This window comes from Rattus norvegicus, chromosome 3, assembly GCF_021556685.1.
Source record: "Rattus norvegicus strain SHRSP/BbbUtx chromosome 3, alternate assembly SHRSP_T2T, whole genome shotgun sequence".
In the NCBI taxonomy this organism is placed as follows: Eukaryota; Metazoa; Chordata; class Mammalia; order Rodentia; family Muridae; genus Rattus; species Rattus norvegicus.
Genome location: NC_141536.1, coordinates 143,971,569 through 143,997,706, shown reverse-complemented (window position 1 = coordinate 143,997,706; position 26,138 = coordinate 143,971,569). Strand labels below are relative to the sequence as shown.

General features: G+C 39.8%; 1 protein-coding gene and 1 non-coding gene across 3 annotated transcripts in view; one reads left to right on the top strand and one right to left on the bottom strand.

The window, feature by feature from the left end:
• Nucleotides 1-26,138, bottom strand: part of Acss2 (acyl-CoA synthetase short-chain family member 2) — a 42,994-nt gene that overhangs the window by 15,759 nt on the left and 1,097 nt on the right. For both annotated transcript variants that reach the window (NM_001107793.1, XM_087652316.1), the window contains 1 exon segment: nt 23,072-23,267. In NM_001107793.1, the coding sequence (NP_001101263.1) occupies nt 23,072-23,267 (196 nt within the window).
• On the top strand, nt 16,506-16,636 carry LOC120102019 (small nucleolar RNA SNORA18). The gene has a single exon (XR_015685120.1). It is a non-coding gene; the product is annotated as a small nucleolar RNA SNORA18 (small nucleolar RNA).

The following is a 26,138-nucleotide window of genomic DNA, read 5'->3' as shown; positions in this document are numbered from 1 at the left end:
TATATATAAGTACACTGTAGCTGTCTTCAGACGCACCAGAAGAGGGCATCGGATCTCTTTACAGATGGTTGTGAGCCACCATGTGGTTGCTGGGAATTGAACTCAGGACCTCTGGAACACCAGTCGGGTGCTCTTAACCGCTGAGCCATCTCTCCAGCCCACAAAATACATTATGACCACATTCACCCCTCCTACCAATATTGACCCTTTCTTTCCTATTAATTCCCTTCCCGTTTTTATGTCATCTACTTCTGTTTTGTGACCACTGAGTTTAACATCTGCATGAGCATGGCTGTGAGCTACCGACTGAAGCACAACCCTGTTACAGCTGGGACAAAAGTTTGAAAATCACTACCTTTGGACTTGAGGACATGGCTCTGTGGTACAACACTTGCCCAGCATGTGACAGGCCCTTGACAATCCAAGGATCAGAAAATGTGGGTTGTGGGGGCAGTGGGGAACAAAGAGTCACTTTTTAAAAAAAGACAACTAATGAAACCAGGCATGGTGGAGTGCATCTCTTGTCCCAACACTCAGGAAATGAAGGCTAGATCTTAAATTCAAGGAAATCATGTGCTACACATAAGTCTTTATAAATACAGTTTGATTATCTTGTCCCCTCCCCCCTTTTAAAGAAAGGCACAAACCCATTTTATTTATTTACATCTGTGAGGGGTACAGCATCATACATACTCTGTGACCAGTGACCTTTGTAGGAAAGTTGCTTTGGAATTTGGCACAAACCACGCCATTGTTTCCATGAGCCTCAACTTTCTCCAGAGTTCTCTGGTGCTATTCAGTTTGTCTTCAGGAGTAATTTTGTTGTGTCTTGCTTTATACACACAAATAAGCACAACTCTTGCCTAGACAGAGCTCAGTTTTATCTCAAGCATAACTATAATTGATTTTAAGAAGAGCTGAGTGCTTTCTTTGGTTCTAGACACCTTGGTTATAGCTAGCAAAAATGTCCTTGTCCCATAGTATTCCAGACATATTTGCCTTTTAGAAGTTCTGTTCCCATAAGATGGGCAAGCTGGGGACCGAACCCAGGGCTGGGGACTGAACCCAGGGCCTTGCGCTTCCTAGGTAAGCGCTCTACCACTGAGCTAAATCCCCAGCCCCTGGGCAAGAGCTTTTAATCCTAGCACTTGCAAGGCAGAGGCAGGTAGACCTCTACTAGTGTGAGGCCAGCCTGGTCTACATAGTGAGTTTCAGAACAGTCAGGGCTGCACAGAGAAACCCAGTCCTGAAAGAAAAAAGGAGGTGGGAGGGAGAAGGAAGAGGAGGAAGAGGGAGATGGAGGAGTAGGAGAAGGAGAAGGAGGGGAGGGGAAGAAGAAGGAAGAGGGGGAGGAAGATGGGGAAGAGAAATAGGGAGAGGGAGAGGAGGAGGAAGGAGGAAGAAGAGTAAGAAGAGGAAGAGGAAGAGGGAGAGGAAGAAGGAAGAGAAGGAGGAGGAAAAGGAGAAGGAGGAGGAGGAGGAAGAGGAGGAGGAAGAAGAAGAGGAGGAGGAGGAGGAATAATCCTATTTCTAGCAGGCCTCAACATGTGCCAAGATGGTAGAAAGAGCTTTGTCCTGTTTTTTATTGGTGGGTTTTTCTTTTTCTTTTTAATATTCATGTATTTACTTGTGTGTGGACACACACATTCCATGGTGCTCATGTAGAGGTCAGAGTTGGTTCTTGCCTTTCACCCTGCTGAAGCAGGATCTTTTGTTTCTGCTGTGCTGTGCACTCCAGGCTAGCTGGTTCAATAGCTCCTAGGCAGTTCTCCTATCTGTCTCCCATCTCACTCAGGACTGCTGGGATTACAGGTGTCCATTACCACATCTGGCTCTTTATATGGGACCAGGACTTGCATTCAGGTCTCAGGAAGCACTGCTAACCGATAGCCTCTTAGCTATCTTACTGGCTCTTTTCTCTTCCCTCCTCCTCTCCCTCTTCCCTTTGTTTGTCTTGGTATAGGGTCTCACTATGCAGACCACACTGGCTTCAGACTTCCCATTCTCCTGTCTGCCTCCTGACTGCAAAGAATGGATTGCAGGTGCGGCCTTCACACCTGCCTCACACGCTGTTTCGCCATCTCCCTTTTCCTTGGACAGGATAATCCCAGGCTGAAATAGTTCTTATTACTTTGATTTCACAGAACATGATTAGTTTTTATAAATCTTTATTTTTCTGATGACTGAACAGAAAGTGTTAATCAGAGATCTTAATCAGAGATTTCTTCCTACCCTGTTTGGGTTCTGGGGATCAAATTCAGGTTATCAGGTTAGTGACAGGCACTTTTACATGCTATGCCATTTTACTAAAACCCTTTAGCCAATAAACAAACAAATAACTTTTAAAAAGATTTATAGATTTATTTATTTATTTAATGTATATGAGTACACTGTAGCTGTCTTCAGACACACCAGAAGAGGGCATCGGATCACATTACAGATGGTTGTGAGCCACCATGTGGTTGCTGGGACTTAAACTCAGGACCTCTGGCAGGGCAGTCAGCGCTCTTAACCACTGAGCCATCTCTCCAGTCCTAAATTACTTTTACTATAAAAATAAAACAATCTCTGAAATGAATGTACTTACTTTTTAATTCTAGAGGTAACATCTTTAAAAATACAACACTCGGTGGGGCTGGGAATATAGTCAGTTGGTAGCATGCTTGCCCAACATGCATGAAGCCCCAGGGGTCAATCTCCAGCAATGCATAAAATGGGTAGGCGGCAAATGCTCATAATCCTAGTGCTCAAATGGTAGAGGCATAAGGATCAGAAGATCAGCATCATCCTTGGCTACACAGTGGTTTACAGGCCAACCTGAGCTAAATGAGATCTTACCTGTGAGTAAATAAATTAAATAAAAAAATGAATAAAATAATTTTCTTTTCTTTTTGAGACAGGGTCTCACTATGCAGGTTTGCCTGGCCTATTACTCACTATATAGACCACGCAGGCTAGAATTAAACTCACAGAGATCCATCTCCTTTGCTTTTCCAGTTCTGGGATTAAAGGTTTGTACATAATTTTCAACTCAGTAACATCAGCAATGAAAATGTCACCCACTTTCTATAACATAGTTTCTATCTCCTGACTCCCTAGGTATGGCTTTTGTTTGTTTGTTTGCTTTTTGTCATTCTTTCTTTACTTATTCAACAACTATCACACGCCATACACATGTGCAGAACAAGACACTGATGTACAATATTCCTGACTTTGTGGAGCTTGTATGCTAATGATATTGTAGGTAATAGACAATCAACAATTAAACCAAGATAATTTTAAGTTATGATAAGTATTATAAGCAGTAAAATAGTGATAGAAAACTGAATGACAAGGAAAAATATCTTTTAAATACACAATTTTATCTGGGCACAATGACATATTCCTGTAATCCTAAAACTCAGAAGGTTGAGGCTGGAGGATTACCAAATGTTTGAGGTCAGCCTGAGCTAAAAAAAATGAGACCTTGTTTCAACAACAACAAACACATACAAAGGAAGTACCATAATTACATGTGAAAATTTAGATTTAAGAATACTTTTCTCACTTCCCTCTGTTATTTAATGATTTTAATAAGTAACATTTTTTTAAAGATTTATTACACACCAGAAGGCATTGGATCCCATTACAGATGGTTGTAAGCCACCATGTGGTTGCTGGGAATTGAACTCCAGACCTCTGGAAGAGCAGTCAGTGCTCTTAACCGCTGAGCCATCTCTCCAGCCCCAAGTAACATAAATATTGCCTAAAGAAGTATGTACCTCAAGTGTCCCTCCCAATCATATCTCCCAATCCCCAACAGCTGACAACCACTGTTACTGAAACTTTGTATAACTTTCTATAGACAATGTGTAGATAAGGCTACTCTTAGTGCGGACAGCTTGTATGGAGTGACCAAAATAATGACTTCAAAGGATGTCTATTCTTTTAGCATCATTCATAAGATCCTTAGGATACTAATGGAGACAGAACCTTAAAAATTGAACTTAAGATGTTAGACTTTAAGGTTTAGGAAAAGGTGCTCTACTAAAGGGACACAGTTGTTGGACAAAGATGTCTACGTAATGTATTCTTACATATTCTAATTTTCTATGCAAATGATAGAATTTTAATCATTGCTTCTTTTTGAAACTGTAAACCTGTATAGCCCAGGGTTGCCTCAATATCACAATCTTCTTGTCAGAGCTTCCCAAGGGCTCCTATAATAGGCATGTGCCATCATAAACAACAAGTTGGGTAGTCGTGTGTGTGTGTGTGTGTGTGTGTGTGTGTGTGTGTGTGTGTGTGTTGATAGGAATGTAAACCAGAGTCTCAGGCATGCTAGGCAAGTGTTCTACCATTGAAGTATAGCTTTAGCCTCTAGTTATTATATTTATGAAATAAACTGAACAAATATTACATGTATAACTCAATCAGCTTGCTTTGTAAAAATGTATACATATGGTTTACTGCCATTCTCTATCAAGAATGGTTTCATGCTCTTTATTTGCTATTTGTATGTTATGATTAATTTAACAAGTAATGCTTCAATAGCCATCTTTATTCATGTCATTTGCAAATATATCCATAGAGTGAATTACTAGAAATACAATTTTAGGGCCAAAAGATACGTGAATTTTATATCTTGGTCACTATTAAGAGATGACCACTTTAGATAAGAGTCTAGGGAAGGCCTGGAGAAGTGCTATCTCAGCTTAGACCTCAGTAAGAAATAGGTAACCATGTCAACTCCTGGAACCAATATTCTGCACATAGAAAGCATCAAACAGAAAGGTATTGCGGCCTACTCAAAGAACAGAATGGAACTCAGTGTGGCTGGAATACAGTGGGTAACAGATGAAAACGAGAGCTAGGCATCAGCCAAATCAGGTAGGGCCTTATAGGAGTGGTAAGTTTACATTTTATCCTAAGTGTATTCTTTCTGGCTTTCCTTATACAAAGCTCATGCCTACCTCCACATTTTAAATTCCATTTTACATGGTTGTGTGTGTTGGTTTGGAGAGGGCTATACTATGGTGTATGTGTGGAGGTCAGAGCACAACCTAGAGGAGTTGATGACTCAATACTATCATGTAGGTCCCAGGTCATCAGGCTTGGCGACAAGCTCCTTTACCCACTGAGCCATCTGCCCAGCTCTGTCGTTGCTTGTACTCAAAATGATCCTCTTCCGTTTTCAGATGCAACACTATATAATAACCCCAACAAGCCATCTGTGCTCCCTCCCCCTTTACTATCCAGAGTACTTATGAAGGAGAAACTGAAACCTAGAGAGAACTAGCCAGCCAAGGTCACACAGTAAAAAGTGACAGAGCCAAGAATAGATCGTCAGATCTTCTGATTTCAAGTCAGGACTATTTCATCACAGTGTAAGGGACATGGACAGGCGAGGATGCCAGGCCTTTTCTTACTGAGAGAAGTTACTCAGAAATTATTAGCTTCTGTCCAGCTTCTGGCTTGATGAGTCAGTTGCTATCTTCTTGGCTTCAGTCCTCCTAGGGCTGAGAGAAGCCAAGCATAGCAAGCTTTCTAAAACGGGACGGAACAAGGACAGAGGGAGCTGGCAAATGGCCCTGAATGCCTGAAGCAGAAAAGCTGCCCACAAACAAATGCTACAGAAACTTCAAAACATCTCCACGGATGCTGACATGTGTGTCCTCATGCATGAATCCCCAGTGTGTACCACGTACCAGCTCATCTTTGTATATACATTTGCATAAAACCATATACAGTAATATAGAAACACTAGTCACAACAGCCACCTGGTACATACACAAACACAAAGAAGCATGAATATACGTACCCAGAATTCAAACAGGTCTGCCTGAAAGTCCATTTACAACCCCCCCTACGGGCACAGCTTGCCTTTTTTAGAAACTTTTCATCCAATCATTTTTTTTATTTTTTCATAAAACTTGAAATAATCTCCCATTGATCCCAATCATAACTAACAGTCTCTTTAAACCTCAGAAGTAGACCAAATTAATTGTTCTGTCCAGAGTTCAAAGATCCTAGTGGCTTTGTATCTTGAGAAGGCCAATTCTCACTCCTTTCCCCCTTCTGACCGGCCAGGGTTATTATTCGTGTACTTTATTGGAATATAGGCTTCATTATAGCAAAGACCTACCCTGTCTTGTTCACTGCTATATCCCTAGCACTGAGAATAAGCTTTGGAACACAGATGACGAATGGGAACTGATGTGTACAGCTCATATGTTCACAGCCTTTTTGAACCCACATACACAAGTGTGTGTTCCTCTCCTTGGCTATGACACAAGCTATACATTATTGATATAGGTACATTACTCATTCCAGTGTCTTCTTTCTCTGTCACAGACACCAGGCTGGGGACCCTAGCTGGTCAGAAGGGGGAAGGGAATGAGAATTGGCCTTCTCAAGATACAAAGCCCACTAGCATCTTTAAACTCTTATAGAACAATTAATTTGGTCTACTTTTGAGGCTTAAAAGACTATTAGTTATGATTGGGATCAAAGCGGGGTCTGCAAAACAACAACAACAAAACAAGTTCAAAAAGCCACCAAAAACAAACAAACAAACAAACAAAAACCAGGTACAAGGACTCAGAGTCCAGTCCTCTTGCTTCCACACTGGGAATTTCAAAATCAAAAATTAACAGGAACTGGGTTTGAGATGTAGCTCAGTGACAGAGCATTCTTCAAGCATTTACAAGGTCCTGTGTTCAACTCTTAGCACAACAGGAAAATAATTAATCATGTCCAGGTAAATGAGTGATTTAGGTCACATAACTGAAAGTTTTGACAGAAATAGAAAATTGTTTTCCTTTCTCTTAGGTTTTTTATGTGACAGCAACTATCTGTGTAGAATTATATTTAGCCTCAGTTTAGGGGTAACAATAGAGGAATCAACTAGAAACCACAATACATGTTTTGGCAAAAGAACCCATCTAGTACCTAAACTTAACTCATCTAGTATCAGTACTTAAACCAGTTAAGTCAATTTTTGTTCGATTGTTCAGTGTTGCCATTCCTTAAAGGTGGAATCTAAAATTTTAAGTACCAATAACTAATTTTCAAAAGTTTAAAACACTGGAAACCAAACAGAACTATTAATGAGAGATTTAACTGACAGATTACTGATCAGGAAATTCACCTGCAGTAAAGCTGTCCTCTACCTGAAGGCCATGTGACTAGAGAGATAACAGAATACATGGTCCTTCTCAAGTTCCTCCTCTGGGGGATCTTTTCCAGAGTTTTTCTAAAATAGCCCTCATGTACACCCTCCAACTAATCCACTGTTAGTTACAAAAATATGTAGGCTAGGTGGTGGCATGCCTTTAATCCCAGCACTTGGAGGCAGAGGCAGGTGGATCTCTGAGTTTGAGGCTAGCCTGGTTTACTAGGTGAGTTCTAGGACAGCCAGGGCTTGCCCAGGGAAACCCTGTCTCAACCCCCCTCAATAATTACACACACACACACACACACACACACACACACACACACACACACACACACACACACAGGTTCAGTGGTTAAGAATACACATTGTTCTTGCAAAGAATCAAAGTTCCATTCCCAGCACCCACATCAGGTGGCTCACAGCGGTCTAGAACTCCAGCTTCAGGGAGCCAACACCTCATTCATCTCCTCAGGCACGTGCAGAGCTGCACATACACAATGTTTTCATAATTATTTTTATTGTCCTTGTCAAAACCACTGCTATGTAAGTCAGGGGTGTTACTCCTTTGCTCAAAACATTCAGGGTGGTTCTCATAGTTTTGAGTCAAAGTCCAAGTCCTTCCAATTCTACTAATTCTTACATGATCTACTCCCTGTCTATTTAGCCCCTTATCTTTCCTTTGCTTCATACACTTGGCTGTCTTAGTGCTGGTCAAAAACAATAAATCCCAGAATCCTTGTCCTCTACTTGTAGCACACTGTTTCCCCAGTTGACCACAAGGCCTAATCTTTATCTTTGAATCACTGATGAAATGTTGGCTTCTTTTATTTATTTTGACTGGACCTCATTTTGTATCCAAGCTGGAGTAGAACTCATTATGTAGCCTAGGCTAGCCTCAAACTCACAGCGGTCCTGCCTTAGTCTCCCAAGTGCTGGGATTACTGGAAACATTGTCTGTTCAGTGAGCTATCACTGACCATCTCATGGACAAACACTCCTATCCTTCACAAGGAACATCCTCAAAGGAATCATTCCTAGCTCCCCTTTTCCTCCACTCACTGCCACAACTGAAGATTCTTTCACCCTTCCAGTGCCTTTCACCTCATTTTCCTTGTGACACCATGACACATACAACCTTCTACTGCACTTATATGGGTCTAGCTTTTCCTATTCATGTTCTTTCTCTGCCTCTTCCAATAAGGCCAGCATAATAGGGTGTTCAAGGTCATGGTCAAATCATTGGGAGACTGATATGTGATTAAAAGAGAAGACTAGAGATCCTCTCTTTCTTCTAGAAAGATCAGCATCAGATTGATGATTTTAATTTCTCAAAACTACAAGGAAAGCATAAAATAGGACCAAAGGACTGGGAAGTACATGGGAGGTAGGCCTGGGCACTTACCCAGCATGCACTAAGATCTTCTATACTTTGCCTTCCAATAAAAGATAAATGGGAAATTTGATTTATTCGTAGAACCAGTTGGGGGGATGTTCTACCCTAGTGAGCCAGGCTGTGCAAAGAACAAACACTTGGTAAGAAGTCAAACCTGTTATGAGAGGAGCACTAGCTAGATGTTTTTCTGGGTAAAATAAAAGAAGCTGTTGAGGGGTGCATTCGCTCTCTTCACCACCACCCGACCTTCACCTAGCTATAGCCACTTTATTTATTGCCTGGATGATCACAATGGCCTGCAAACTGACTTCTCACTTCACTCTTCCCCCTTTGAATGTACACATCATTCAGAATGCTCGATTAAAACCATCAATCAGACCACACAGCCTTCTGTCTAAAAATCATCACTTGATTCTGTTATATAAGGAAGAAAAACCAAAGTGCCATACTGGGCCTCTTCCCCTTGTGCTGTTCTCTCAATGTCCTTTCTAGGGCTCCGACGGCACCAGCCTTCTTAAGGACAGAACGCCCATGCTCATTTACTATCTTCCACGTTTGGGTCCCCAGCTCCCCTGAAATATTTGGGTGCAGCAGCATGCTCCTGAAATACCAGTGCTGGTGAGAATGAAGACTTCTGGGACTGTTAGCCAGCTAGTCTTACTGAATTGTCTGACTTGGTGAGCTCCAGTTTCAGTGAGTGACCCTGTCTCTGACACTAAAATAGCAACAGGGAAAGACACACAGTGTTGACCTCTTGCCTCCATATACACCTGGACACATACAAATACGGACACACCATAGAAACACACACACACACACACACACACACACACACACACACACACACACACACACACACACAGCTGAGAGAAAGCTGTCTGCTTCCCCAGCACAACAGACGATAGCTCCTGAGGTACAGGCCAAACGGTCTTGTTCACTGCTAAATTCCCACAGAGACTTGTTCATAGTAGGTACTCAATATATTTTTCTGAATGAGTTAATAAATATGAAAGATTTTTACTGGAACAAAGCAGGACAGCACTATGAGACTAGAAGTGGAACAGTTCGATCTCTTTGGAGAGCTTGATATAAAGAAAGCCTTTCTGACTGTCAGAGGTATCGGAAGACAGACTATGCTGTTAGGAGATCGCTGACTCTGAGGTCGTGTAGAACTGAGATTTGCAGAGATAATGAAAAGCAGGTTCTGTCATGAGAACCAAACAAAATCAGTATTTCTGAAAGTATGCTCAAATAATGCTAGTAATATAGATTCTAAGAAACACCCCAAACACACACTGAAGGGTCAAGAATAGGATTGTTCAGTTTGCCCGGGACAACTCTAGCCACTAATTTATATTAGATCATTCTCCAGAGAATGTGGCATTGGCGTTTTTTGATTTTGGCTTTTGAGACAGAGTCTTGCTTATGCAGTTAATGTGGCTTCAAACTCCTGGTAATTCTTCAATGAATGCCAGGATTATAGGTGTGTGCTATCACACCAATGCTGGACTTTTCATTTTACAAATTCCTCATATAATTTATATTCTTGAAGATTAACTGTAAGGCCTTTCAACTACTTTTTTAGTTTTACCATATTGGTGGTCAAACTCAGGGCCTTGTACATGTTCGGATCTAGAACTGAATTACAACTCTAAGCCTTGGTCTTCTGAAACCAGGTCTCACTTTGTTAAAGATTTATTTATTATACATAAGTGCACTGTCACTGTCTTCAGACGCACCCGAAGAGGGCATCAGATCCCATGACAGATGGTTGTGAGCCACCATGTGGTTGCTGGGATTTGAACTCAGGACCTCTGGAAGAGCAGGGCCATCTCTCCAACCCCAGGTCTCACTTTGTAACCCAAGCTCTCCTCAACCTGGGGGCTTATGAGATTGCATGCATACCGTTACATGCCTGGCAGAAGAAGAATACTTCAAGCTGGGCATGATAGTGCGTGTCTTTAATCCCAGCACTCAGGAGTCAGAGCCAGGCAGATCTCTGTAAGTTAGAGTCTAGCCTGGTCTACAGAGTGAATTCCATGACAGCAAAAGCTACTAGACAGAGAAACTCTGTCTTGAAAAACAAAACAAAAATACTAAAAAAAAATACTTCAAAAGTATAAAATGAAGAAACAATATGAAAGAGTTCTATGACACACAGTGTTGCACAAATGTAAGGAACTCTGAAGTAAGCATTACCCTCAGGCCATTTTTCCTTTCTACCAAGGGAGTAGGAGATGGAAACAACATAACTTGACAAATTAGCAGCCTAATGTTCCCTAGGGTATACTTCAGCTCTAACTGTAGCAGAGAGACCAGCGGAGGCCTGGAGAGACGGCTCAGTGGCTAAGAGCCCTGATTGCTCTTCCAGAGGTCCTGAGTTCAAATTCCAGCAACCACATGGTGGCTCACAACCACCTGTAATGGGATCTGATGCCCTCTTCTGGAGTGTCTGAAGACAACTACAGTGTACTTATAATAAATATATACATCTTAAAAAATAAAAAGAAAGACCAACAGAAAGGTGGAGGGGAACAAATCTCCAAAATTGAATTATAAATCACCCAGAAAGTTAAAGAATGGAGCTTTGGATATCCACCATTCTTTCTTACAAATGAGAACCCTAAGACGCAGGAATAGGAAGTGATGGCCTTGGGTTCCCTAGAACATTACATTATCCTAAAGTGGTGCCATCCAGCTTAGTAGCCATTAGCCACGTATGACAAGTAAACACTTAAAATGTGAGTAAAAACCAGAAATTTTCATTTTATTTAATCTTACTTTAAATATAAATTAAATTGTGGTTGGTCGTCATCACACTGGACACAGCAGCTGGGTATTCTAAATGCCTATCTACTCAGGTATTTCCCTCCTAAATAACATGACCTTTTCTAAAGGGAGAGATTTCCAAAGCCAGCAGGAAAAGGTTAAGGATGAAGATCAATGTGTTAAAGCCCCGAGAACTGTGTGGTTAAAAGAATTCAAACTCACAGAAATTTGTCTGCTCCTGTTCCTGAATGCTACAACTAGTGCGTCAGCAACGCTCAGCCAAAATATATATATATAGAGAGAGAGATTAAAATTCTAGTTCCTCAATTTCTATATGTAATCTTTCCTAACACCTATTAGAAAATCTGGAGAGAATTCTCTTTTCTGCCCTCTTTCACAACCATCCTTCTCTTATGCTTTAAAAAACCGCCAGTTTCTCTCCCTACCTAACATTATTATGGAGGTAGTTGAATGCCTCACATATCCTAGGTGATGTGCTCTCAGCCGGTCTATAACCCCAGTGCTGAAAGAATCGTTCCTCAGGAGCACTCTCTCCCCATGTAACAACTATTTGAGACTCTTATAAAAAGATTCAGAAGTTTTATTTTCTGCAGATTCTGGTTGCAGGCTGGCAGAGCTGGAGAGATGGTTTAGCAGTTAAGAGCATTTTCTGCTCTTCCTGAGGACCCAAGTTCTATTTCCATCACCCATAAGGCAGCTCACAACTATCTGTAAGTCTAGTTCCAGGGTATATGACCCCTTTTTCCCTTCCAGTTACTGCTCACATGTGGTGCACAAACATATATACAGGCAAAACACCCATACTCATAAAATAAAAATAGATAAATAGCCTGGGTTAAGGTCCTGGACTTCTAGCACAACTTTCAAGTGTTTGCTTTTACATACAAAAAATGCAGGATCCCCTAGTTTCGACTATGGAGTTACTAGACTTACACTTAGTGTTTATCCCTAATCCAATAGATGAATTTGCACAAACTCGCCTTTATTTTTTTTTCCTCTGTAAAATATAAGAGAGGAAAAGAGGGTTGGAAGAGGGGAGTAGCTGGTGTTAGATGAGACAATCTCTGTGTATCTTAAACTTGTTGATTCTTTTCTCCTTCTCAGTGGTAGGGGAGCAGTTCTCCAAATTGGTTTCAAAGAAAATATGTAGATACAGAAAGGAAGAGGATGGAAATGAGCAGAATTTGGAGTCAGGTCAACAAATGCTCTTGCATTTCTACAATGGATCAGTGGGTTCGTTCCTGGAAGATTCAGAGTATGAAACTTGTATGGTAATTGAATACCTGCTTACATGGGGTAGAGAGAAAACTTAGCTGATACAGAGATCAAAGAAAAGTAATGCCATACCTGCCTCACATGTTGAGTAAATCAATCCAGGTGCAGCTGGTTCCTCACATGACGACACTATATAACCGTTTTAAAGGTCACCTTTAACCTGATCTCACAGCTACCCTAGCAATAGGCAGAACAAGTATTACTATTCTCATTTTTAAATTACAAGAAGTCCAGAAGAAGAGTTTGCCAAGGTCACTGAGGGGGCTAAATGTAAATAGGGCCCAGGTTTTGGATTCCAGACTGTTTACTTCACTGCAGCAACCAGAGGACCACCACGATCTTTTCAGCTGACAACTTCCTGAAAGACCCACAACCTCAACCAAGCAAGGAAGATCTCGTATTTCAACTTTAACAGTCCTTGATGAATGGTGAGATAGCTCAGTGGGTAAGGGTGCTTGCTGCCTAGCCTGCCATCCTGAGTTCAATTCTTGGAACCTGCATGGTAGCAGAAGAGGACTGCCTCCCACAAACTGTCCTTTGGCTTACACACACACATTCACACACACAGACACACACACTCGAGTCCTGGGCATTGTCAAGAGTCATGGGAGCACATGTATGGTCGCATGCTCCTGAAGATACGCCCTCCACATTCCCATACTCCCTTAAAATAATCTCCTGCTTTACACTTGTTTCCTTATTTCACATTGATCCTAACAACTCGTTTCTAAACAAGATTGCAGCTGACCATCTTGTGAGTTCCATGGAAGCAGGGACCAGATTTATCTTCTACTCACTGTACTACCTGAAACCTGTCTATAAATATTTATAAATATCAAAACCTGCCGCTAGAATGTAGTGGAATGGGTAGATGGCCCTAAGCCTAGATGTCATATTTAGGATTGTCTAACTTGGTGCACAACTAAGGTGTTAGGTTGGGGACTTCAATTACTTACTCATCAGGAGCAGCCGGCTCCAAGGTTAGTGATGAGAGGCCTGTGTGACCGAACAGATGTTTATAAATATATATATCAACTGGTATAAAACAAGTACAACCAATCTAGGTAAGTATCTTGGTTACATTTTGTTGTCTGTTAAGACTGAAAAGACAGTCTTTTAAGACCCTGGGAGTCAAGGCTGAACTGAAGGACTAGTCTAGACTGAAGGACACTAAAAAGACAAAGGACATTACATATCACTCTATTGCTGGGCCCCCTTGCTATACAGGACACGACTGGAACAATTTCAACAAAGCGGCAATGGAGTCAAAAGATTAGATGGCAAGCGGTATGTGGATACTGATGTCCTTGTTTTGAGAGTCATGCTACAGTTATACAGGGAAAGTTCTTATTTGTATTACTCAAGTTGTTCAGGGAAAGGTATTTCCATTGTATTTGCAACTTTTCTTTAACTGTAATAATTCTCTTGGTGTCATACTGTGTTTATTCATCTTAACCTTCAGCTAATCCTTGTGACAGTTCTGGTTTTGATTTTGTTTATAATCTTAGAGACTGAATCTAGGGCCCACATAAAAGCAGACTACCACCGAGCTATAGCCCTAACCTTCTTACTTATTTTTATCAGGCTGGACTTAAACAAGCAGGCCTTGAACTCTCAATTCTACTGCCTAATTCTCTTGAGTAGTTGAGATTGCAGGCCTGTTCCACCCGACCTGGCTCCCCTGTAATCTTTCAAGATAGACATGATTTGCTATCCCCATTTGAAAGATGAGAAAACTAAACCTCAAGAAGGATGTCACTACTTGTTTAAGATTCCAAAGCAACTAAGGCGTCTACATACAAATCCTCGGGCTGGGTTTATCTTTTTAAATATACTCATAATCTAAAGAATGTTTTTTTTTCAAAATATAAATCTGATCTATTGTAACCATACTTGAACCCTTCAGTGACTTTCTAACCCTTGTCACAACTACAACTTTATATATTTTTGTATGAAACAAAAAGTTCTGGTATTTTTCCCAGAACTCCTCCCCCAAGTATCTTAGCCATCTAGAATACTAGAAATTCTATTTCATTTTTTTCCAGTTGATAAGACAAATAGGGAAAGAGATGTGTCTTTTTGTTGTTGTTGTTTTAAGATTTATTTAATGTATATGAGTACACTGTCACTGTCTTCAGACACACCAGAAGAAGGCATCGGATCCTATTACAAATATTGTGACCCACCATGTAATTGCTGGGAATTGAACTCAGGACCACTGGAAGAACAGTCAGCCCTTGATTTTTATTGAAACACAGCTGCTCTCTGTAGCCCAGCCTCATACTCCTGTTTCAGCTTCCGACGGCTGAGATTATACACACTGACACCATGCTCGGCTCCTTAGAGATATTTTTTTAATGTATTTTTACATTTACTTATTTATATTATATGTGCACATGTGCACATATGCACGACAGCACATGTGTAGAAGTCAGAGGACAAGGTGAAGGGGTCAATTCTTTCATGTGGGCTCTGGGGGTCAAGCTCAGGATATCAGACTTAGTGGCACCACTACCCGAGAAGCCATATTGCTGTCCTTCCTTGCAGGTTTGTTTTAACTTTAGTCTCTTATATACAAAGCCCATCTGTTACATCTACTGACTTGGCTTTCATAATATACATAAGTCTGCCCATTTTCCTTGACTTCTACCATTATCACTATTGTGGACTCTTTCCTGGACTACAAAAGTGCCTCTCTGCTGATCACCTATGAACTGCTCTACGCTTGTTCTCAAGTTAATATGTAAACTATACATTGCACATATTCTGTGGAAATTATTTAACGAGTAAGTGTATTTCAGTTAAGGAAAAGATACTACTCTATTACAATTTCACTCCAATATCTTTAGCTTTATAAATAGTAGTTGACATTTCCAAAAGCATCTCTTTTGTACTCTCTTTTTTTTGTTGTTATTGCTGTTTTTTGGAGCTGGGGACTGAGCCCAGGGCCTTGTGCTTGCTAGGCAAGCGCTCTACCACTGAGCTAAATCCCCAACCCCTCTTAATAAACTACTGAATAGACAAATGACCAAGTGTCAGAAAGGCAAAGGCATGGTGTCTACAAGATAGAATGTAAATTGCCTCCTTTCAAAATAAGTTATAATTACTTTAAGACCCTGGCCAAGTCATTTATACTGTTTGAGCCACAAGCTCCAAAATGCTATGAACTACATCCAGGTTAAAAAAAAATAAGGGAACAAATACATAAGTACAGCAATGGGAGACATAGCTTATTATTAGAATAAGTAAAGAAATGTATAGCCAGGAATAGTGGCACATGCCGGTAATCTTGGCACTTAGGTGGCTGAGGCAGGAGGATTTCTGTAAGTTCAGTACCAGGTGAGTCAGGGCTACACAACAAAGACCCTATTTCTAAGGAAGAGAAACAAGTAAGAAATGAATCAATCAGCCTCAGAGAGTACAGAGAGCTGTAAGAAGCTGAGTGGTCAGCACAGCTGCCTGTGTAGCTTACATCACTATAGTCATGAAAAGTCAAAACACGGAAACATCGAGATAGGAAGCGGACCACACCTGGAATATGAGAGATCTTAGCCAACTAGAATATGTCTGAGGAAACTGGCTAATGATAAGGGGATTATTTAGGAAACTATATCATGTGAAGAACCAGAGAATGTGGACTCAGTATTACCTCATCCATAAAACAAAAACACTACAAAAGACTAAAGGTTATTTTTTACATGAAATCTGCAAGTTCTCACACATATATCACAGACTCCACAGGAACATGGGAAAGGAAACAGTGCAATGTGACTCTGGGATTCCCTCTGTGCTCCTACAAAAATTAATCCACTTCTCACAACAATCTGTGTGATAGACACTGTTATCCCCATTCTACAGATGGGAAAACTAAGACTTAAAGAGGTAAGGTAAGTTAATGTGTATGGTGATGGGCCTCCTCTGGTAGCCACACATTATTGAAAACACCTTGCAGAGTAACTCTGTGGTTTTGATTTATTTACAGGATTATGTCTAGGTTTGTCAGAAGGAACTACAAGACAGTTAACAAAAACCATGAAAGATCTAACAATTTTTTTTTACCTTCCATATTGCACATCCATATAGAGCTCTTTAGGGACTGAATCTGGTTTGAACTCATTAATGTTTATGGAAGGTGCTAGAATTTGAGAAGCAGGGAGAATCCATAAACTCTAAAAGTGATCCTAAAGTAAAATGCTCAAAGAATTAAAACTCAAAGACCCTAGATGTGGAATTTTGAAGTTGTAATCAGTATGCTCATAATTCAAACAGAAATAAAAGAAGCCCAAGATAAAAACTAGGATGACTAGATTAAACATTAGCTCTTTCTAAAGGGCCATTTTGTGCCAGTGAGATGGCTCCTCAGATAAGGACACTCGCCACCAAGCATGATGACTTGTGTTTAATCTCCAGAACCCACATGGTGGGAGAGAACAGACTGTTGATGGGAACAGAAGAGAAAGATGTCATTTTAGTTAGTTAATGGAAGGAAACGTATTTGTAAATATGAATGGAATAGAAGAAAGGAACAAAGAGAAACGAAACAAGAATTCTGTGTAATATATTAGCTTTCACAGACACATGCTCATTTGAGCAAGGGTTAAATGTGTCCTCTAAAACAAGACTTTGCCTGTAACTTCTCTGTCACTAGCTTTGTCTTAGTGTGGTAGGTAGGAATGTTAGTGATGGTTTACATGATTAGTTATTCAGGGAGAGATAACAAGAGAAATAATTTATAGGTAGCTAAAGGAGTGAGAGCTGTATACTAAGGACACTGAGGGAGAGTAAGTGATTTGTTGATGTGGCCTATATAATGGCTCAAGAGCATCCTTGGCTATGAGACAAGTTAAAGATCAGCCTTGGCAAATAAGGTATATGAAAAGAAAGTGGGAATAATGGTTGCTGACGGATATTTGTCAAATGTACTAGAACTCTATCACTAGTTTACAAAGGTCCCCAGTCACCAAAGCCCAACAACTTTGGTACTGTCTGTCTCCAGCACGAAGTTTAAGCACTCCACCCTGAATAACGAACTCATCTCTCCCGATTCACACTCCTGTTACCACACACGTTTTCTGTTCTTGGCCCAGTCCCAGATTAACCTTCTTAAATCTAGCTGTGGCCACATCATTCTTCTTTATAAGGATCTTTTAATCTCCCACTTCTGGACCTTATCCACTATCTAAAAAGTGTTGAAGTCAGCAGGCTGAAAACCTTCCAAGACAGCAAATTCCATGACTCTTTACTCATAATAGATCCGGATTTTGAGCACTTTTTAACCACTTTCACAACTGAAACTATTACCTACGTCACTATGCCTCACCTAGATTTCTACTGTGTCTTGTAATTGATCTCACAGCTTCTATGCTTTATCCTTACTTTAAAAGATGGGTCCTAAGTATAATCCAAGTCATCTCCACGTCACTGATGAAGACTGTCTAGTGCATTCCCATTTCACCATGTGTAAAAAGTCACATTCTATATTGGCTTTCATGGTTCTCAGTACTTCCCCTGACCCTCTCCTTACATGGCTTGAGCTATACTAACCTACCAGTCTTCAAACACACCAAGCATCAGCACACACTTGCTGGTACACACATCCAGCACACATCTATCTGGAACATTTCTCTTCTCTAGCCCAATTATCACATGGCATACTGCATCATTTCTCTCAAATCTCTGCCAATGATGTCACCCTATCAAAGCATCCTTTATCAATCCTATCTGTACTGTCATTCTCTTTCCTAGTGATTAGTGTTTGTATGTATCATTTACATACAAATCATTTTTATCTGTTATATTTGTGTGTGTCGTTTACATACAAATCATTTTTATCTGTTATATGTGTGTATGTGTGTGTGTGTTCTGAGAACTGGATTCAAGTCCTTGTAAGGAAAATGCTTTACTGAGCTATATCCTCAACCCCTATTTGTCATATTTTGTTTGTTTTCTATTTGTCTGTTTACACATTGTGGAGAGCTTTTGGTGATGCTCATAGAAATTTTGGCAAGTCCCTGTCACTGGGCTCAAAGAAGTAGGCTCAGATAAGAATATTCACATTTGGGCTAATGCAAGGATCAAGGTAAACACAGCCAAGGAATGTGTGATTTCCCTTTTGTCTTGATAATCCCATCAAGCCCTCAGACCCAGGAGTCTGGGGACCTTATTGCTTTGTTTGACTGCTGCCTGGTGTGATCTCTTTGTCTTTGATCTGAGAACTGGCCATATTCTTTGAATGTACCTAGCAGACTGAGAAAAAATGAAGCTGCTTCAGCCTCAGCACTGGCTGGAGTCATGTTATACTTTTGTCTAATTGTCTTTTTTCTTTTCAATCCTCACTCTCTCCCTCGAGACCCTGTTGACTGACTGTATTGGCTTGGTCAACCAGTGCCTGGTATATAGTAAATTCTCAAGAAGTATTTGCTAAGTAAATCAGTCGTTCCTTGCATAAACCTTTTGGTCTAAGGAGACTTGTTAGCTTTTGTTTTGTTTCTCACCCAACTTTTTTTTTTTTTGCAACTTTAAAAAAATTAAAGTATAATTATATCTCATTGCTCCCTCCAAGCCTTCTGATATGCCCTCTATGGCATGTGAGTCCCACTCAAATTCATGGTCTTTTTGAAAAATTCTTATTATTTTATATATGTGAATAAGTACATAAATACAACCTAGTGAGTAGTGTTGCTTGTATGTGTAAGGTTTCATATCTGATCACTTGCTGAGACTTGATGTTTTTACTGCCAGAAATACAGTACTAGTGATGAACAGCCACTGAGCCCTTTCTCCATCCCAGGATACTGGATACATGAGTTTGCTCTCCTATTTAATTTTATTCAACTGACAACTCCATAATATAAAAAGCTATTTTATGTATATTTTATTTTTTGCTTTGGGTTTTTGGAAATAGGGTCTCATGCAGCTGGGTTGATTTCAAATTATCCACGTAGCCAAGCCTGGCCTTGAACTCCTGGTCTTTCTGCCTCTACCTCCTGAGTTGCTGTTGTTTAGTTTTTTGTTTACTTTTTGGTAGCAAATAATTTTAAATATCTATTTAGTCTCTCCAAATAGAAGGTAAACCCTAGAATGCCTGTACCTAGAACATTTGATCCTGATTTAACAAATCTTATCTGGTTTGTTTTTTTTTTAATTTTACTTTAAAATAAATATATTTGACTAGCATGGCTAATATTTCTTTTATCTATCACAGTTTAATGTTGTCAATTTGAACAAGTCAGTATCATAGTAAAGAAAAGTATAGCTGGCTAGTAAAATTACCTGAGATTAGTCTTCTTTTTATCTTCAAAGAGGTATACAGCCCTCTCAGAAATCATTGTCCTCTCTAGCTAATCTTAGATGTGTTAATCTATAAAGAAAGTTGACCTATGTAGATTCTAGCAGGCACATAGAGGTCTAAAAATAATTTAATTCCATAAACATTTATTATGTGCCAAGTCAAAGCAAAAGGCCAAATTCTTCCTTGTGGTGGTTCTGTTTTGGCTAACTAGAATACATTCTAGAGGGTGTTATTTTCCTTGTGGATTACTTCAGGGCATAAATATGTCTCAATACATGAAATGAACTACAAATGTGTTATGGTAATAATACTACATTCATCTAAATGACACCATTTAATCCAAGAATGAAGCAATAAGAAAAGAACACTTGCCAGATATGATTACTCATGCCTGTGATCTCAGGATCTGAGAGGCTGAGACAGGTACAGCAGTTGCTTAGCATGGACAAAGTTGTGGGTTTAGGTGCCATGATTTTGAAACCAAAACGGGTTACATAATGAGTTCCATAATAGCTTGGCTGAAATAACAAAGATCCTAGAGCTGGAGATATAGGTTAGTGGAAGAGTACTTGCCTTAACAGCACAAGGCCCTAGGTTCAAATCCTAGAACTGCCAGATAAAAGGTCACTAAAAATTTTATTTTTTTAAAGTATCAATAAAAAATAAAGCAGAAAAAAGGTGGACCCTAACAGAGAAGACTTGGTGGGGGTGGGGAGAAAGAAAGAAGAGCAGTAGAGGAAGGCAGAGGAAAAGGGATCAGAATCTCTTGGTCATCCTCACTGCACAGTTATTGAGACTAGCCTGAGATACATGAGACCCTATCTTGGGGGGAGAGGGGGAAAGGAAGGGGAGGGAAGGGAGGGAAGAGGAGACGGGAGGAGCAAGAAAACAGGAAATGCCATCTTAATACACTTACTACACTGCTCTGATAAAGACTGTGGTCTGAAGTTAATTTTAAAATTATGAAAGGAAGAAGTTAGAGGAGAATTTGAGGTTTAAATTCTCATCCATGATAACAAGAAGCCAATCTCTTCTTTAAAGACAATTAAAGGGGGTCTGGGAGTGTAGCTCAGTGGCGAAGCTGTTCCTTAGCAAAAGTTTAATCCCCAGCACCACAAAAAGCAGCAGCAGTAAAGAAAGAGGAGGAAGAGAAGAAAGAGGAAGTGGTGTAAGTATATTTACTTTGTTGGGCCCAAGAAGAGAAGCAACTATATATGTGGCATATTTGCACTTTATTTTTTATTATAACATGTAATCCACTTGTAGTTTAAACATAAAAGAACTGAAAATCAATTGCCCACTGTCTTTCGTTTCTCTACCCCTGCATTCATAACACCTAATACGAGGCTAAGTATCCATAATCTTTTTACTAATTTTTATATAATTTTTATTAAGTGTGTGTGTGTGTGTGTGTGTGTGTGCGTGCATGTATGTGAGTGCATGCACACACACACACACATATGAATGCAGGTACCTGTGGCATCTACAAGAGGGCATGAGATTCTCTGGAACTGGAGTTATGGGCAGTTCAAGCTACTCTATGTGGGTACTGGGAACTGACCTTGGGTCCTTTGCCAAGAGCAGTATGCTCTCTTAACCATTGAGCCATCTCTCCAGCCCTGATACCCAGTATCTTTAAAAATTATTGAACAAGTGATGGTGTAAAAGCCAGGTAAGGCTGTCTTTTTTTTTTTTTTTTTTTTTTGATTCTTTTTTTTGGAGCTGGGGACCGAACCCAGGGCCTTGCGCTTCCTAGGTAAGCGCTCTACCACTGAGCTAAATCCCCAGCCCCAGGCTGTCTTACCATAGAATTAATTGCACTGGAAATGCATTTGCAGATTACTAATGCAGTGCTTCCCAAATCAGCGTTCCATTGAACGCTACTTCTTAGAGACAGTGTTAACATACATTGGGGTCCCACAAAGACAAGTTTGAGGGGGTAGGCATGTGAGGGTAGGTCTGGGAGGAGTTAGGGGGGAGATTGGAATTGAATAGGACCAAATATATTGTAAAAATGTTCAAAGAACTAATAAAATATATATTTTAAAAAGAAATTTTGCTAGGCATTGTGGCTTTTTTTTTTCTTTTTTCTTTTTTTCAAAGCTGGGGACCAAACCCAGGGCCTTGGGCTTGCTAGGCAAGCGCTCTACCACTGAGCTAAATCCCCAACCCCCATAGTGGCTTTTGTAGTTACTGTGGGCATCAAATACGTTCTCTCTCTTTTTTTAAAGATTTATTTATTTATTTTACATATATGAGTACACTGTCACTGTCTTTAGACAACCAGAAGAGGGCTTCAGATCCCATTACAGGTGGTTGTGAGTCACCATGTGGTTGCTGGGAATTGAACTCAGGACGTCTGGAGCTCTTAACTGCTGAGCCATCTCCCCAGCCCAAACACATTATTTCTTACGCCGCTGAACACAGTATCTAACAGTTAACTCAATCAAAGGTAATGATAACAGTGATAGAGTTGGTGAAAACCTAACTCTCAATTTTTGTCCAAAAGCAACCTAGTCCTGTTCTCTCCTGTATATCTCTTCTCCTTATCTCCCACCATAAACTAAGAATAGGAGGACCACTTGATTTTATGCTGACAGTTACCCAGTAGTTATGTGACTGGAAGAAAATAATTTAACTTCCTTGATTTATTTTTCTTTACTGAAATATCAAATTAACGATCCTTTGCTTACTCTTTTTGGTTACTGTAAGCATCAAGTAAATTTATGGAATTTGACGCACTTTGTGACAGCCCAGTGTGAGTAGCATACCACTGCAATTCCATCAGTTTGGAGGCTGAAGCAGGAGGGTTGTTGCAAGTTCAAAACTAGTTTTCATTACATAGAAAATACCAGACCAGCCAGGATTTTACAGTAAGACTCTGTCTCAAGGTATCTGGCGTTGCAGGTATGGGATAGCAAGATATTGACAGGTAAAAGGCATTTGTTCATAAACCTGATGATCTGCGTTCAGTCCCTACATCCCACAATGTGAATGACAGAACCAACTCCTGAAAGGTGTCCTCTGACCTCACACTCACATGCCATCCACACACAATTAGTTAATTTGAATAATTTTTAAGATTTAAAGATAAAGCACATGGTGAATCATAAAACACTATATAAATATGAGATTGTTCTCTGCCATAGACTATAAATATTTTTACCAGTAAAAAGCAACTTTGTCGCCAAGTTTTTTCTCATGGACATTTCTATCCAGCACATTGTAGCAGATGTTTGTGGTTGCTCCTTTCATCCACTCAGTGAATATTTTCCCTTTAGTCACATCAAAGTTGTACTGGAGGAATGGGCCAGGGCATGGGGTTTTCCAGTAAAATTCCTTGGCAATGTTTCCCCAAAACTCTGCAACAAAAAGAGATGTCCACAAACCACTAAGTATCAAACATATTTATCATCAAATGGATTGCTAGTATATGCACAGGACCAAGTTACAATCACCCCATCCCAGGACTCATTATTTGTCATCTCTTGCTCTCTAATCCACAGGCTATTCCCAATGTTGATCCTAATTGTTCCTTGTACACTCAAAACTGACCATCCAGAGCCAAGAATGGTGCCCTATGCCTATCATGATCCAGGCACTTGGGAGGTAGAGGCAGAAGTATCAGGGGTTCAAGGCCATTCTTTACACAGGGCTTTCAAAGCCAGCATGTTCTATATGAGACCTTGACTCTAGTACACACATACATACTCAAATGTATCTATTCAGATTTTACCACCTATTTAAATCATATCCATGCAGTACCTAGCACAATGACCAGTATCCAATAGGCAATCAATAAAAAACAAATTCTTGACCCATAAAGTCTTCCACAATCATCTCTTCTCCTAGCTTATTCACTGTCTCTTAGCTGTTGTTTATTGAGCATTTCCTCCTACAACTACAGGTTACTAAGTCAAGATTTGAATTTCCTTGAGAAGACATTCTCACTAATTGTCAAAAGATAGGTATACATTTTACTCTGGAACCAAATGAAAATGGTATGAGAGGAAACCAAGTGAGGTTTGAAACTATTTAATGATAGAGAAACTATTTGAAGCTGAAACACTGAAAATAATGAAACTAATGGCATAGTTATAATTGACAATATAATTGAAAACTAAATCACATGGAATGCCACCTTTCAAACTATTAAGGAAATAAAAATCAAATAAACCCAAGGTACTACTGTGTGTATACCTATAAGACAAGATATTTTTTTTAAATTTAACTCTATGCTTGGCTACATGAGATCTGTCTAGGATCAGATGCATTTATACATCATCAACACTGTAAGAAATATCTAGCAAAGAGAAGCTATAAAACTTTTTAGAATCTTTATTTGCTAACTTAATTTTGGAAAATATATATATATACATATATATATATATATATATATTCATTCCATGAAAATAACCCCAAAAAGGTTTCTATAGTAACACTACAATAGTGAAACTGGAAAAGGGTACAATGATGTAGGCCTGTAATCTTACTGCTTGGAAGATAGAGCCAGAGAATCAGGAGTTCAAAGCCAGCTTTAGCTAACAGGAAATTTTAGACCATCCTGGGCTACATGAAACACTATAAAAAATTCATGAGTAATAAAAATAGGGCTGAAGAGGGGTTGGGGATTTAGTTCAGTGGTAGAGCGCTTGCCTAGCAAGCGCAAGGCCCTGGGTTCGGTCCCCAGCTCCGAAAAAAAGAAAAAGAAAAAAAAAATAGGGCTGGAGAAATTGTTCAGTTTGTAACGTGATTGCCACACGAGCACGAGGATCTGGCATAATGGCACTCACTTGTCATTCTAGTGCATTGAGGGCAGATGCAGGTAGATCTCAGGGCTTGCTGAGCCACCAAAGTTGTCCTCTAGTCAACACACACACACACACACACACACACACACACACACACCTTAAAACAAACACCAAAGTCCAACAAAAAGTAGTAACATAGACACAATAAAATACTGAATGATCATTTTCTAAAGAAGCCGGCCAGGACTATGTACCAAGACTCTCACACATACACACATGCTCATAACGTTCTTGGCAATGACATATGAAAGCAGTGCTCCCGGAATATCAGCCTGATAGTGTTAGATAAATCTACTGGAACAACTGAAGGTGTTAAGACTAGGGAGGAGGGGACTAGGAGACTGCTTCCTGCTTTGACTTAAAGTGTCTGTGAGAATGGGTCAATCTGAGAGGTATTTTGAAGTTGTATTGGACAGAACTTGGTGAAACACAAATTGTGCAGTCAGAGAATAGCATAATATTCAGAATATAGGTTCTCTAGTCAAGGTGATATTGGTTTAAATCCTAACTTCAGGAAAGCCTTGCTTTATGACCTTGAGTGCATTAGTCTTTCTAAGCTTCAGTTTCCTTCTCTATAAAATGTGGGTTGTACCCACATCAAATCAAACTGAAATACTGCTTAGTAAACATTAATAATTCATAAGGTATAAAAAAAGATATGAGAAAGGGGTTGGGGATTTAGCTCAGTAGTAGAGCGCTTGCCTAGCAAGCAAAGGCCCTGGGTTCGGTCCCCAGCTCCGAAAAAAAGAAAAGAAAAATAAAAAAAGATATGAGAAGATGATGATAGAAGAAATTTATGGTTTAGGATAATGCCATTGACACTACCAGAAAACAGAAAATTAGGGCAAGCAAGAACTAAACTATGGAGGAAAGCAGGTTTGGTGGTAAACCTCACTCCCAGTCTGGTTTTATTCAGTGTAACATTATCAAGGTATGTGAAATACGAATGGTCTATAGTCCTGTGAAACTTGGGAACAAAATGTAAGTGAAAAACAAGGGGTGAGGCTATATACATAGAATAGGGTTATTGTTTAGTACTAGCTTACCCCAGGAAAATAGATGGAAGTCATGATAAAGGAAAATACACAGAAAGAGAAGGGAAAAGACACCGAGGACTCACAGTTGGACGCCACTTGTAGCCATGAACGACTTCTCATTTGATTCAATACTATTTTGCATTAGTATCTGCCTCACCCACATTGTTGTTAAACAAATCATTACTTATTTAATGGCTTCTGGGTATCAAATATTCGATAATGGACCCACTTGAGACTTCTTAATTTATGAGTCTAGTGTTATTTTTCCTATCTTAGAGATGAATAAATTCAATACAGATTTTTAAATCTGTCTAAGACTGTAAGCAAAGCTATTTATGTATTTTTCTGAGCAAATACCACACTGCCTCTCAACCAGGATGTGGTG